Raw genomic sequence first — 12,782 nt, 5'->3', positions numbered from 1 at the left:
ACACTAGGTAAAATGTGTTTTATGTGCGCGTAAGTGCTATAAGTGTTGTGAATGTGTGGAACCCCCCCAAAAATGTATGTGTGTACTAATGTAATAAGTGTGTGATTGTGTGTGTATGTGGAACTTACCTGGGGTCGCTTGAAAAGCCGCTCCTCCGCTCCCAAACCCAGAAGTGCAGCAGGAGGTAGAATCTACGTCCTGTGGCACTAAGGTACTTTTATACTCAGGACGTAGATTCTATGTCCTGTGGCACTTAAAGGGTTAATACATAGTACCCCAGATATACCAGAAGTGTATTAGGTATACTTATTCTAAATTAAATGCCTTGTGCATTTATGTATGTCTTGTACTTCTATATATTTAATACTGTATAACTTTGTAACTCTTCAGAAAAAGCTGTGGCACATCTCGTGTAGATTTTTTAAAAAAAGTTTAGTTATTGCTTGGTTACAGAGGCAGATTATCACAGATAAGCCTGAAAGGTTATGACAGCCAGGGTCCCACACATCTACATCTCATAGAATACAACGACATCACTAAACATAAAAATATAACTGTTTAGCACTGAAGCGGAACATTATTTATTCAAATTTGAAGCTCTCACACAAGAGACATGGTTCATTTGATAAATTAATGCATTATCATAATTCCCTAAATGAGTGAGATGAGCCATATTGTATATTGGAACTTCATATGTTGGATAATAAACCCCCGATTATACCACTTCCATTTAAATACACTATAGAACTCTATATGAAGATTCTACAAATACTTCTCTAGGCAAGTCTTTTCAGCATCCAGTAACAAACCCTGATGTGGTTGGTTCTTTTGGGAACAACAGCTTACCACAAATAGGTAGATATTAGCACACAGACACTTTGCTGTCTGCAGGAGAGGTGATTTGCCGCTGGCAACAAAGTACCTGAAAATATCTTTTTACTGGCCTTAATGTAAATTTCTGCAGGAAAAGTATATAAATCGCATAATCATTTAAAACACTTTGTAGGATTGTACCGCTGATGTGTTTCACCAGAAGTAACTTAACATAATTTCCAGTATGAAGTTATTTTTGAATGTTTTATAGGCTATGGGAAAAAGAGACTTCCCACAGGCAACAATGCACCCCATGTCCCATCACCCTAAGCTAAGCAGCTTAAAACTTATGTAGACTGATCGGTTATTCTTACACTGACCTTTAGCAAATAAATATTCAGCCTTTGATGCAATATCTAGCAATACATATGTCATTCAATTAAATCAAAGAATTCTTTATGAAACAGATGTTTGTTAAACAGGGAGGTCTGTCAGCTCCTATAATCCAAACAGAAAGTTCTGTATATATTAGTTCTGATATATTAACAGGCAAAATATATGGTTTGCTAAGAGCTGCATGTAAATCTATTAGCCGATCGCTTGTAAGAATTGGTGATAAATCAAAGTACTCAGTTATTGGATGCTCTTGTATGTAAATCTGAATGTTAATTGTATACATCCATTTATTGTACAGCACTGCAATATTTTGTAGCTTTATAAATAGATACCACAATACATGCAATGATTTTTATCTGCACATTGCTCCCTATACTTTACTACAGGTTTATCTGGGATGAGAGTATGTAGGATTTTTTCTATTTACAACTTGTTTTTATTGAAGTGATAAATGGAGTTCTGCCAAGCAAGTGCCACTTATGATAGAAAATCTGCATTTTAATGTAACACTGAATTTTAGTACATTTTAACTGCAGAAAAAAAATAAACTGACAGACATGATGAGTACAGGATTACATATATATTACAGTTTGCCTTGTTATAATACATTGGAGGCTGTATAATAAGATTAAGAAATTAAGGGCAAATGGATTTCAAGCCAATTTACATTGTTATCACAGGAACAAAGCGGTACATATTATCAAGCAATGGCTGACAAAAATCCCCAAATAGTATTAGAGCTAGGTCTCTCTCTTGACAGCAGGTTCATACAGTTACCAAAATTAACAGATTTAACTTTTAACCATTGTGCCAAAGCAGCTTCTAACCTGAGCCATCTGCTTTTCATGTTTTGATTAGACTGTTTAGGTGACTAAATAATAAAACTGATGGCACACAAGGTGCTTTTTCAGATTGACCTGAATGGGATATGCCTAACAGAGCCAGTACCACCATTAACAGTCCTCTCAGTACTGGCGCTATCTCATTCAACTCAATATGAGGAGGCAGGGGACATATCTGGGTCATTTTCAAATGGTTGGACAGTGCTCCATGTGCCATCAGACTAAAAGTGCTGGTTTTACATATGCCAGGGCAGAGGAAGTCCCCCAAAAAATACATTAGGGAAAATCTCTGGTTGTCACTTAAAGAAACCTATCAAAATGAGAGCTTCATACCCGCCTGACACCCAAAAAGCTGAAACCAGACTTTTGTGGCAGATATGATCTCTCCTCTCACTTACAAAATCATACATTTGGTTTGCTCCATACCTTTACAGTCTCTTATGTAAAATCAAAGCAGATTAGAGTGTTCTAAAACCTAAGTTTGTAAAAGGGAGAAAAAGCAGATATACCAAGCCCCAAAAAAAAGAAATCAAAAATTTGATTGGGTTAATTTTGTGCTGTAGCCAAATTATTTTAATTGCAGTAATTTCCTTTTTTTAAGCAAAAGGCCATGCTGCAATTTGGCAGATCCAAATACTTTTTTGCAATAATTTTGATGCAAAAACACTAAAAATGTTTCAGCCATGCAATGTTTATCCTAGGCATTTTGCATTTCTTTTCCAATTTTGTAACTAAGAATCTTGTTCCAGTCGATCTTGGTGCGTGTCACTGGCAGCTGCCGACGTAAGGCTTTAAAAGTAGTGTCAGACATAGTCTGGTAATTTTCACTGATTGCAGTCTGCGGGAATAAAGAAGCAATGTTTAGAACATACTGCCTACAGTTTGATTTTAATATTGCAAATCAATGTTTTATCAAAATATGTTTTATATGTAATAAGTAGCAGACTACGTTACAAGGCAAGTAGTGACCTGAACAGAGATTATACTAGTTGTACATTAAGCACTCTAGGGAGACCATGTACATCCCTAAGATTTACAAGTTGTAGTGAGTGCTATGATGGCCAATTAAATGCTAGAGCACCCAGAACTGCAATATTCAAGCAGGTGCTACTTAAATGTTAACCAAGTCTGTATGTGGTCCTGTAAGGGATTTTTATGCCCTCAGGCTGCTGAAGGGCTCCACAGTCCTACTGGAGTAACATTTCCATGTCTTTGACTTGCATCATTTACGTTTAAAATATTAGTAGCAGCCCTTTTCATCTCATAAATTTCAATCAATGCCCTTCCCAGCTATTTTATATGACATACACCTAAAATAATGCCTCCTTTGTTGTTGCTGAATATACATACCTGGTACTCATTTTCAGCATCCTCTACAATTTTAATGAACTCCTTAGCAGTCTGGACCTCATTCTAAAAGGAAAAATGGTGTTAAAGTTAAGGGTATATAGAAATTAAAGGCATACTTCAACTTTTGCTATGATGTAGACTGCATCATTCTATGACAATATGGAATCAGATTATTTCTTAATTCTTGTGGTTTTAAAGTATATTTGTTTTACAACTGTCAGGCTTGGAATTTAGCTGTTTAGAAGAATGGATTTAAACAGGTATTTAACATTCAATGCATAGGGCTAGTGCTAAACATTATTTTTGTATATTGTTTTAATCAAAAAACAAACCTTGCAATATATTCATTACAAATTTGGAATGGTTTTTAAGTTACTTGTATATATTATTGCTATTAAAAGCAGTATCTGCAAATGATTTTCCATTTTCTGCACTGATCTGACTTTTGAAACAATGTAACATAAATCAGTAGAATGACAGACCTGTCTTGCTGGAGACTGGCTTTTGCAACTTTGTTTAAAATCATAACAGCATCAAATGCTGCTTTCAATAGAAATTACATTTGCAAATAATTTTAAAGCACTTAACATTTGTAATAAATTCATATTGGAAAGTTGCTTAGAATTATGTTTTCTTTTAATAGGCAAAAATTGTTTTTTGGGTTTCACTTGCATCATTTACCTTTAAAATATTACTCATTTACCTTTATCATATTAAATGTACTTTAAATTTCACTTCTCCTGCTCTGCAAATTTCATCATGTGTAAAAAGTTGAGTGAAAACCCACAAAAGCGTCAGAAAACTGTGTAGTTTGCCAACTGCTGATTTTTGGTTTCAGCGTTAGAGTATTTACACTGCTTTTTTTTAATCAGGTCAAGTGAAAACCAGGGGTCAGATCCAGCCCCTCGTGCAAATTTTATGGCCTCCTCCCCAAGGAGTCCAGAGGCTCTTTTGCATTATATCATTAAAGTCAATAAGGTCCAGACCAATAAGGTTACTAGCCTACTTAGTTGTAGCATATGTAAATATATGTTAAGAAAGCATTACAATGAATAAACAGCTATAGCAAGAAATTAGACATTCTGTCATTTCCCAGTTCAAACATGGTTATTAAACTGTTATAAGACAGAAAAAAGTGCATCCACTTACAGAAACAGTTAATGACTCTTCTATGTCTTTATGGCTCACAAGCTGGACATTACCATCTTCATAATAATGAACCTATAAAGCCACAATACACACATTAATATTTCAAGAGATAATAAAAAGTATGCAGATACATGGATATTTAAAATCATTAAATCTTTTTTCAGAGCTAGGTCAGCTTCTTTGTAGTATATGAATACTGGACTTTGCAGTGTGTACAGGACTTAGCTGAGTCAGAGTCATGGTTTACAGGTTACTTTAGTTGTCTGTGGCTAATGTTACACATGCTTTTCTACATAAGCATAGAAACTACATTGCATTTAATAGCAAACACTTGTCTCCCTCCATACAGGTGGATTTGAGCCTAATAAAGAAGATTCCAATGTTTTTTGGGCAGTGGCAGGCAGTTGCCGTTAAAATCAATGGAAGCCTGCACGGGTGGTATCGGTTGTTTCTTTTTCAGCCTGAATTCAGGCTGAAATATTGGTCTCCACAATACTGTTGACTGTGACGTTAATCAACCCGTACTGTGCAATAGTAGGTCAGCGGCAGTCAAACTTTTCATCCAGTATTCACCTTGTCCCCATGACCAGGCCGATTGCCATTTAAATAAATAAGGGACAATTCTAAGCATAGTCTCTCGTTGACCAGATAAAGCTTTTGGCTTTCCTTCAATTCGCTAGGTCTAACTGAATAAGAGGACATAAAAACTTTTTTTTAAATGCTTTCACAGTACTGCAAAGCAGGTTTTTTTAAACTATTTGATGATACAGGTATGGCATCCCTTAACTTGTTTTCCAGAAACATCTGAATTATGGGAAGGTGAGCTTCCTAATTTTTCTGTAATAAAACAGTAACTAAATTGCAAAAATTCATATTGCTGACAAAGCAATCCTATTATCTTTATTTTAAATATATTCCAGTAGTAATATGGAATTATTATGGTTATCCTTGTCCAAAAAGCACCAGGTCCTAAGCATTTTTGTTTGTAGATACCATATCTATACCCCCTTTCATTACATAGCACAACTTTACCTGAATTTTTAAAATGCCGAACACTTTTGTAGTCGATGGCGTTATTGTAAATTTCCATTCTGACCTCCAACGTCCATTCCTTTTCAAGAAAAGAGAAACATAACATTTTATATACACACAACACATACGAGTTTAAATTTTAAATATTTGAATTAAATACAATTTCCCCCTTAATTTCCCAAACTGCAAGATTCTGTGAAAGCAGTCAAATAACAGACGGAAATCTTTGTTACTTGACAGAAATCTGAGAAGAGTAATGCTTCCCAAAAGAAAAGAACTAGGGTAGAAATTAAACAGTTCTGGGAACTTCCAATGGGTTGCTGATTATGCAGGTTCAGATCAGCTCAATCTGCCCCAATACATGGGTAGCCAAACCAGGCAAATAGCTGATGATTTGTTGACCTTGCCAAACAAGCAGACATTTAAGCATGTGGTCAGCTTCATAGTGAAGATACAATACTGTTGATTTAAGGCTTAAGGAAATACAATGGCAATAAAAGGTACAAATGGTGCTATATATTATATATAGGCATACATAAAACAAAGATTCCGGAGAAAAAGAAAATACTATAACTGCTGATCTAATTGTAAATATTGTTTCAAAGGTGCTAAATCTTGCATTCTAAGTTCCCAAAATTTAAAGCATTGAATGAGCTTGTCTATTTTCAATCCCAGAAAAGGGCATTTCCAGCAACCTGGTGTTATCGGTTTGCAGCACCAGAGATGTCTGTAACAAGCCAAGGACACAAAACTATCATGGCACAAACTCTGCACTTCTTCACCTTGGCACAGCCCCTAAAACAGTTAAAGGGGACAAAATCGCTCTGCTAAATTGTGTGTGTGAAATACCAATATTGACAGATTTTGGGTAGCTCTCTAGCGGGCCACACTTCCATTTACAAAGAAGCTCCCCATTTATTATGTCCCTCCTGGATATCTGAAATGGGACAAATGCAACAAAGAACTTATAAACAATAAACCTGGGTGGCTAATTCAGGCAAACATTTATTCTTTGGCAAGCTCACTAGAAGAGTTTAAAGAAGTCCAAAAGTAAGATACATTCACCATTTAGTATTTCAATAAGACAAATCTACAGAAGAAATTAACGTCCGTCAAGATTTTAAAATTCAAAAGGTTTAAACTTGAACATTTTACAATAAAGCAACTTACCAGAAGTTTTTAGCTTGAAACTGATGGCTCTCTATACATGCAATAATGGTTTGTTGTCCATCAATGGTTTTACCATACACCTGAACAGAGAAATAAAATTAATTTTAAATGCTAACTTGAGAAAAATATGTAACGGCTCAAATGAATTAAATGCAGCAGATCTGTGTATAGCAAGCTTAATGTGGTGGTCACGTTAAGATTAACTGTTTGTATAGATAGTCAACAGAATTGCAATGTTGCAATTAGTGTTCATTTTAATTGTCTTTGAAATAATAAAATTCTAATCATTTTAGTGCTGCCATTCTTGAAATTTCAAGTGCTATCTGTTTGGTAGGGCTGAATTGCCCTTGCAATAATACGCAGCAGTTGGAGTATCATTAGGAGAGGGGCTGAAATAAAAGCAACAAAACAAAAGAGAAAAAAAAAACTGAATTAATTGTTTTGGTGACCCTGACAACCTTTTTTAAGCATTTCAGCTGAGAGCTGGATATAGATTGAATAGGAACACTAAAAATAACTGAAAAATAGACAAAACTAGTAAACAGCTGAGAAAGTTGCTTAGAACAGGGCCACTAGCAACATACAATTTAAAAAATAATTTGATTTTCCCCTACTGTTTAATGTACTTCTTTAAAAGCTGAATTTTGATACCTCTCATTCACTGGTGGTGGTTAAAGAATCAAACCAAAAAATGAAAATGTTTTAAAGTAAAGTATTATAATCTATTGTTGCTAGTACAGAAATGCTACTAATATATCACATAGCAGATGAGCACCGTAGCTTGAATTGCTGTAAATTATATTGTAATAACATTTGTACACTATTTTTTTGGTGTTACTGTTCCTTTAAGCCTGAAAAGGGAAGAATTGAAATATTTATAGGTATGCAACACAAGTGCAAAAAAAGTAACATTTTTACTATCTCTTAAAAGAGACAGTTAATTATAATTATATGCTACTGTCTCAATGTTTCCATTAGCTACATAAAAAATAATAAAAAGAAAAAATTGTTTGAGGTCCTTCAACAAAGAAACTTCCAGCCTTTGGCCCTAGGGTCACATCATTAAAACCAATGACTGGAAACCGAAACCACAAACAAAAGTGCAGTGCCTAAAAAAAAAAAAAAGCAAAAGAAGTAGTATAATGTTCTCTATGCTTGCATCTCTACTATGTGCTTTGGGCTATGAAATTAGTTTAAGAGTTGAAGAATAGGCAGACTTACAGTGCAAACTCCATTTGGATAATGTTCTTTCACATAGGATCTTACAGCAGTGTCCACTGTGTTCCTCCATGATTCAATTGCATTTTCTCCATCGGAAGGCCTAGGATCACTTGCCTCTTTTCTTAGGTGATCAAACTTAAAAGAAATCTTACTTTTTGGGTCCAAAAACCTCCCATTGCCAAGGTCACCATGTTCTGTTATTAATACCTACACGAAACAGGGGAAAATGAACAAAGAAAACAGTAAAATAAAATGCTTCATATAGTAGTTATATGTGGTACATTTCATTATGCGAAAAATGAATAGTCACACTATAAATATGACAAACATACCTGTTCATCATAGCCATCAATTTTTACTGGAGTGAACTGATCCAAGTTGTACTGAGCAAATGCACTAAAGACAACATAATAATTTTGTGAATATTACATAAAATGGTTTCAGAAACTGACCATCCTTCTTGAAATATAGATTTCAACAATGTTTAAGAAATACAGAAATTGGAATGCAAATCACCTTTACATTATATTTATAGACTATAATATATATGTATGATTGGTTTTCTTATTAATGAAGGAAGGTCAGTGTAATATAATATTTCACACAGGTCACTAATTGCCCCTAGCAATTAGGAGAGAAACAAGGGAAATATTTCAGACTTACTGAGCAGCACCTTCCCTGAGTAAGTTATCATTGTTAAGAAGCAACCGTACATCTGTTTGAAAAACACAAGTATTATAAGAATATTTTGCAAACAAAATTCAGAGATGTAACATAGCACATTTAAATGCAATGGTAGGTGGGGCATTGTGAAAGTTGCTACCCTCTGCTGGGAAATTAGCAGAGCAAAAATTGTTGAAAGCTACTGACTAAAATGCTGTCAGGTCATGTCTTGTAATTGTTAGAAAACCCATTTGTGCTTATCAAGGAGTGGTTTGTGATGTTTTATCTGAATTCTGAGAACATTTATGCCCCCTATGCCATGAGCCTAAACTGCAGATAATAGCAGTGGACATAATATCCACTTTTTTTTTTTTAAATTGTGATAACTGTTTATGTGTTTATACATGTAAAAATAAATTGAATATTGACACAGAGGCAGGTTAAGTGGCAGCGACTGTAAGATGCATTAGAGCAGCGAATGATGCATAATCTCTGTACTACAAAATATTTCAGCACTATATAAATGTTTACATTACTAGTTCCACATGCAAATATCTGTAAGCTTTTTTAAAATGGGAGGACGTATTTCCCAGTTTACTTACCATTAAACACTTCATTAAACTCTCCTGGTGGAGCATGGATGATAAACTTTGCTGCTACACGAACCTAAGTCAGGGGCAGAAATGAATAAAACAAAAAACATAAATATATACCTCTAAATAAACAGACACATCCATGGACATTTTTTTCCTATTTATAATCTAGCTTTTACTTACAAATACATGCCCTACATAATGTCATGCCAGTGAGAATGCTCCTGATCAGAGATCACAGCCACAGAGTGAAAGCAAATGTTTAAAGTTATTACATTACATATATTTGAGTGGAATATACAAACATAGATGCAGATTCCAAAAACAACCATTCATTATACTTTATGTTGTATAAAAACATACTGAAAATACAAAGAAAATGAAGATCTGATTGGCTGCATTGGTAAAATTCAGCACATCAGGGTAAAGACACTAATTAGTGTGATGGCACACAGGGAGATTTGTTGCCTAAGGTTAAATCTGGGTGACAAATATCCCCTGAATTCTTTCCCACAGGCAATAAAATGAATCTCTGGTGGCAAAAAGCATTTTGGGAAGATTTGTTGCCTGCAGCAGGCCAGATTTAACCACACTTCCATTAGGATAGGGAAAAAAGAATAAATAATCTCTCCGTAAAGAGCTGTGTTAATGTATAAGCACTATATAGAATTATAAAACACAACATGCAGGATCAAGCATACATAGTAAAATGAATAGAAGAGTTCAGCTAAAATACACCCTAAATGTTTAAAACATGGAATAGAAAAAGCAACAGCTACAAAGATGCATTAAAGTGAGAGCTCTGCAGCCAGGCCATGCCTAGTGTGCACCACGCCTAACCCATCTAACGAAGGTCAGGAAGAGTTATGACTTCCTCTTTCTGCCCTAAACAGTCCAAGCCTCATGAAACTAAACGAAAATAACCAAAAAAGGAAATGCATCCCCATACAAGTGTATTCTAACTCACAGTCACATAAAAATATTCTGCATTTCAAATACAGAAAATGTACTCTATAATTTAACAACATATAAATAATTTCCTATCAGTCATGCATAAATAAAACCCATAATCAATGAATAATTACACATGCTGGGAGATTTTGTTGCTGCAACGATATTTAAAGCACAACACAAACAAAAACAAAAGAAATATAGAACCAGGCAAGACTAGACAAGAGACTTTTAACCATGCCTTATACCCTATTGCTGCAAGTGTCCATATTGCTTTGTTCTATTAATAGCTACTACAGCACGAGGTGCTTATAACTGTCTTTTCCTGCTTATCAATTTCCGATATACAACATTCAGTTGTCATTAGTCCCTGAAGACCTCAAAGGAGTAGTTTTTTTTTTTTTTTTTTTAAAGTTTTGCAATTCACACAAATATTCTATTTTCACTGGTTTGATTTTTTGGGAGTTATGTAGTAAAAGCACTAAGGTTGCCCAGGAGCAGTAACCCATAGCAACCAATCAGCAGGAAGTATTTACTGGTCACCTGTTTAAAAGCAAACATCTCATTGGTTGCAATAGGTTATTGTTCCTGGGCAAACTTAGTGCCTTTTATTACTGCAAATACCAGGCTTTCAAGCTCAGCAGTCAAGAGCTGCAGAAGAAAAGCAGTGGTTGGATTTTCAGTACAGAAAAAATAAAAGTATATTGCGGCATAGCTTATTTTGCTCTATATTTGCAAAATAAGCACACTGCTTGTGCCTTTAGACTCCTATTAATGCAGGACACCTAAAAAAAATATTGTCTAAACCAGCAAAAGTTTAAGGGCTTCTCTTATACGGACATTTATTAGAAAATGCTGCCATACACCCATAGAACCAGACACAGCAATATACAAAGAGAGCTGTACACAAGATGCTTTTAGAATAAGAACTACCAGTGGTGTAAAGCTGGCCATACACGCACTAATTGTTTCTTGTGATTTTCAGATCATGTGTGATAGCGATCGGTTTGGATAACTATAAAATGTATGCAAGTACTGTGTATCTTACGATATCCTTGGGTGACCTACAATGCATTACTGGGAAGTCACTTTCGTAAAATTTTAAGTTCACAACATCCTCTGATTTGTTATTTTTAGGACTTTATCCTACAATTTTAATCTGAATGTTAGTTTTAGATTGTTGCATTTAAAAGTATTATTGAAATTACTGAAAGTTCATCAGAAGAAGACTGAAATCTGAATGTGTATGGCCACTTTTAGATCAGTAACCATGTTTAAACTAGGCTACGACTACATTACCAGCTCTGGTGAGTGCTTTCGTATTTTTTAATTTGGTGCTTCTGGTTTTATCCTCAGTTAAAATAAATTTATACTTAAAGTTAGCAACTCAGCTATAAATGCATTTTATCTAATGTATGAGTAAAACACATTCTCTTATTTAGATTCCTATTTCAGGTTTGCCCTGAAGTGCGTGTTTTAGCAATATGTTGGTGTAAGGTAAATACGAGGAAAGAACTGCTTTACACATTTGGGTTTCAATAGTCTATTGCCTATTCCAGTGAACCCCAACCAAGTAGCTCAGGAGAAACATGTTGCTCCCCAACCCCTTGGATGTTGCTCTCAGTGTCCCCAAACCAGATAGATATTTTTTGAATTCCTGACTTGGTGGCAAGTTTTGGTTGAATAAAAACAAGATTTACTACCAAATAAAGCCTCCAGTAAGCTGATAGTGTGCATAGAAGCTGCCTAATAGCCAATCGTAGCCCTTATTTGGCATCTCCATGAACTTTTATGATGCTTGTGTTGCTCTCAAAGTCTTTTTACATTTGACTGTGGCTCACGGGTAAGAAAGGTTGGGGACCCCTGGCCTATTCCATGAAACCAAGTTATAGATAGGGATGGCAGGGGATAATAAGCACACTCTGTGCAACTGGGACATGGTTTTGCAGTTTGGGCAGTTTTCTAGTTGTGATCTGCCTCATTTTTGTTGGCAAAGTTAATTGATACAGAGACACTTTATCAACAGTGTATTACAAACAGTGTGAGTTAGCACTTACCTGCCGATATGCATAGTATACCCAGAGTAAATAATTTTATTTTGTTAGCTAAAGATAGAAACAAAAGTTGTTTTGACTTTCTGCATCTATTAGTCTCAGTCTAAAGGACCAATATCGGCAGCTAGAATCGGCCTGTGTATGGCCACCTTAAGCCCCAATCGCACTACTCACTGTATTTGTCATCCTTGTATTCTGTTACAGGGCCCAGTTCTTTTGAGTGATTCAGGGGACATTGTGCAAAATACAGATGATGGGTAAGCAATTTCTGTATGGTTTTTATGCATTCTGTCAGATGGGCAACATTTACTAGTGGTGAAACTTTTATTAGAAACTGACACATTTACTTTTGGTATAGATTTTGGAAATTGCAGTTTGCAGAGGCTAAATGGCTTAAAGTGTGACATTTCCTGGGACTCATAAATAGAATGGCTACTAGATATAGAGAGGTCAAGCATCCCACTCTGCTAGCAGTAAGCCAATTGTTACTTGTAGTTTAATGATAAAGAAAGCTAGAGTCACTGGGGGTACAATTTCTTAGGAACAAC

General features: G+C 35.2%; 1 protein-coding gene across 1 annotated transcript in view; it reads right to left on the bottom strand.

Moving 5' to 3' along the window:
• Positions 1–2,636: 2,636 nt before the first annotated feature.
• capza2 (capping actin protein of muscle Z-line subunit alpha 2) overlaps positions 2,637–12,782 on the bottom strand; it is a 13,575-nt gene continuing 3,429 nt past the window's right edge. Inside the window, 9 exon segments of the mRNA NM_001017254.2 lie at positions 2,637–2,889; positions 3,402–3,464; positions 4,551–4,622; positions 5,583–5,661; positions 6,753–6,832; positions 7,974–8,180; positions 8,306–8,369; positions 8,637–8,688; positions 9,239–9,302. Coding sequence (NP_001017254.1) covers positions 2,749–2,889; positions 3,402–3,464; positions 4,551–4,622; positions 5,583–5,661; positions 6,753–6,832; positions 7,974–8,180; positions 8,306–8,369; positions 8,637–8,688; positions 9,239–9,302 — 822 coding nt within the window. The 3' untranslated portion in view covers positions 2,637–2,748.

The sequence above is a fragment of the Xenopus tropicalis genome, chromosome 3 (genome assembly GCF_000004195.4).
Source record: "Xenopus tropicalis strain Nigerian chromosome 3, UCB_Xtro_10.0, whole genome shotgun sequence".
Taxonomy (NCBI): Eukaryota; Metazoa; Chordata; class Amphibia; order Anura; family Pipidae; genus Xenopus; species Xenopus tropicalis.
The sequence above is the reverse complement of the archived record's forward strand: the minus strand, read 5'-3'. Positions and strand labels throughout refer to the sequence as shown.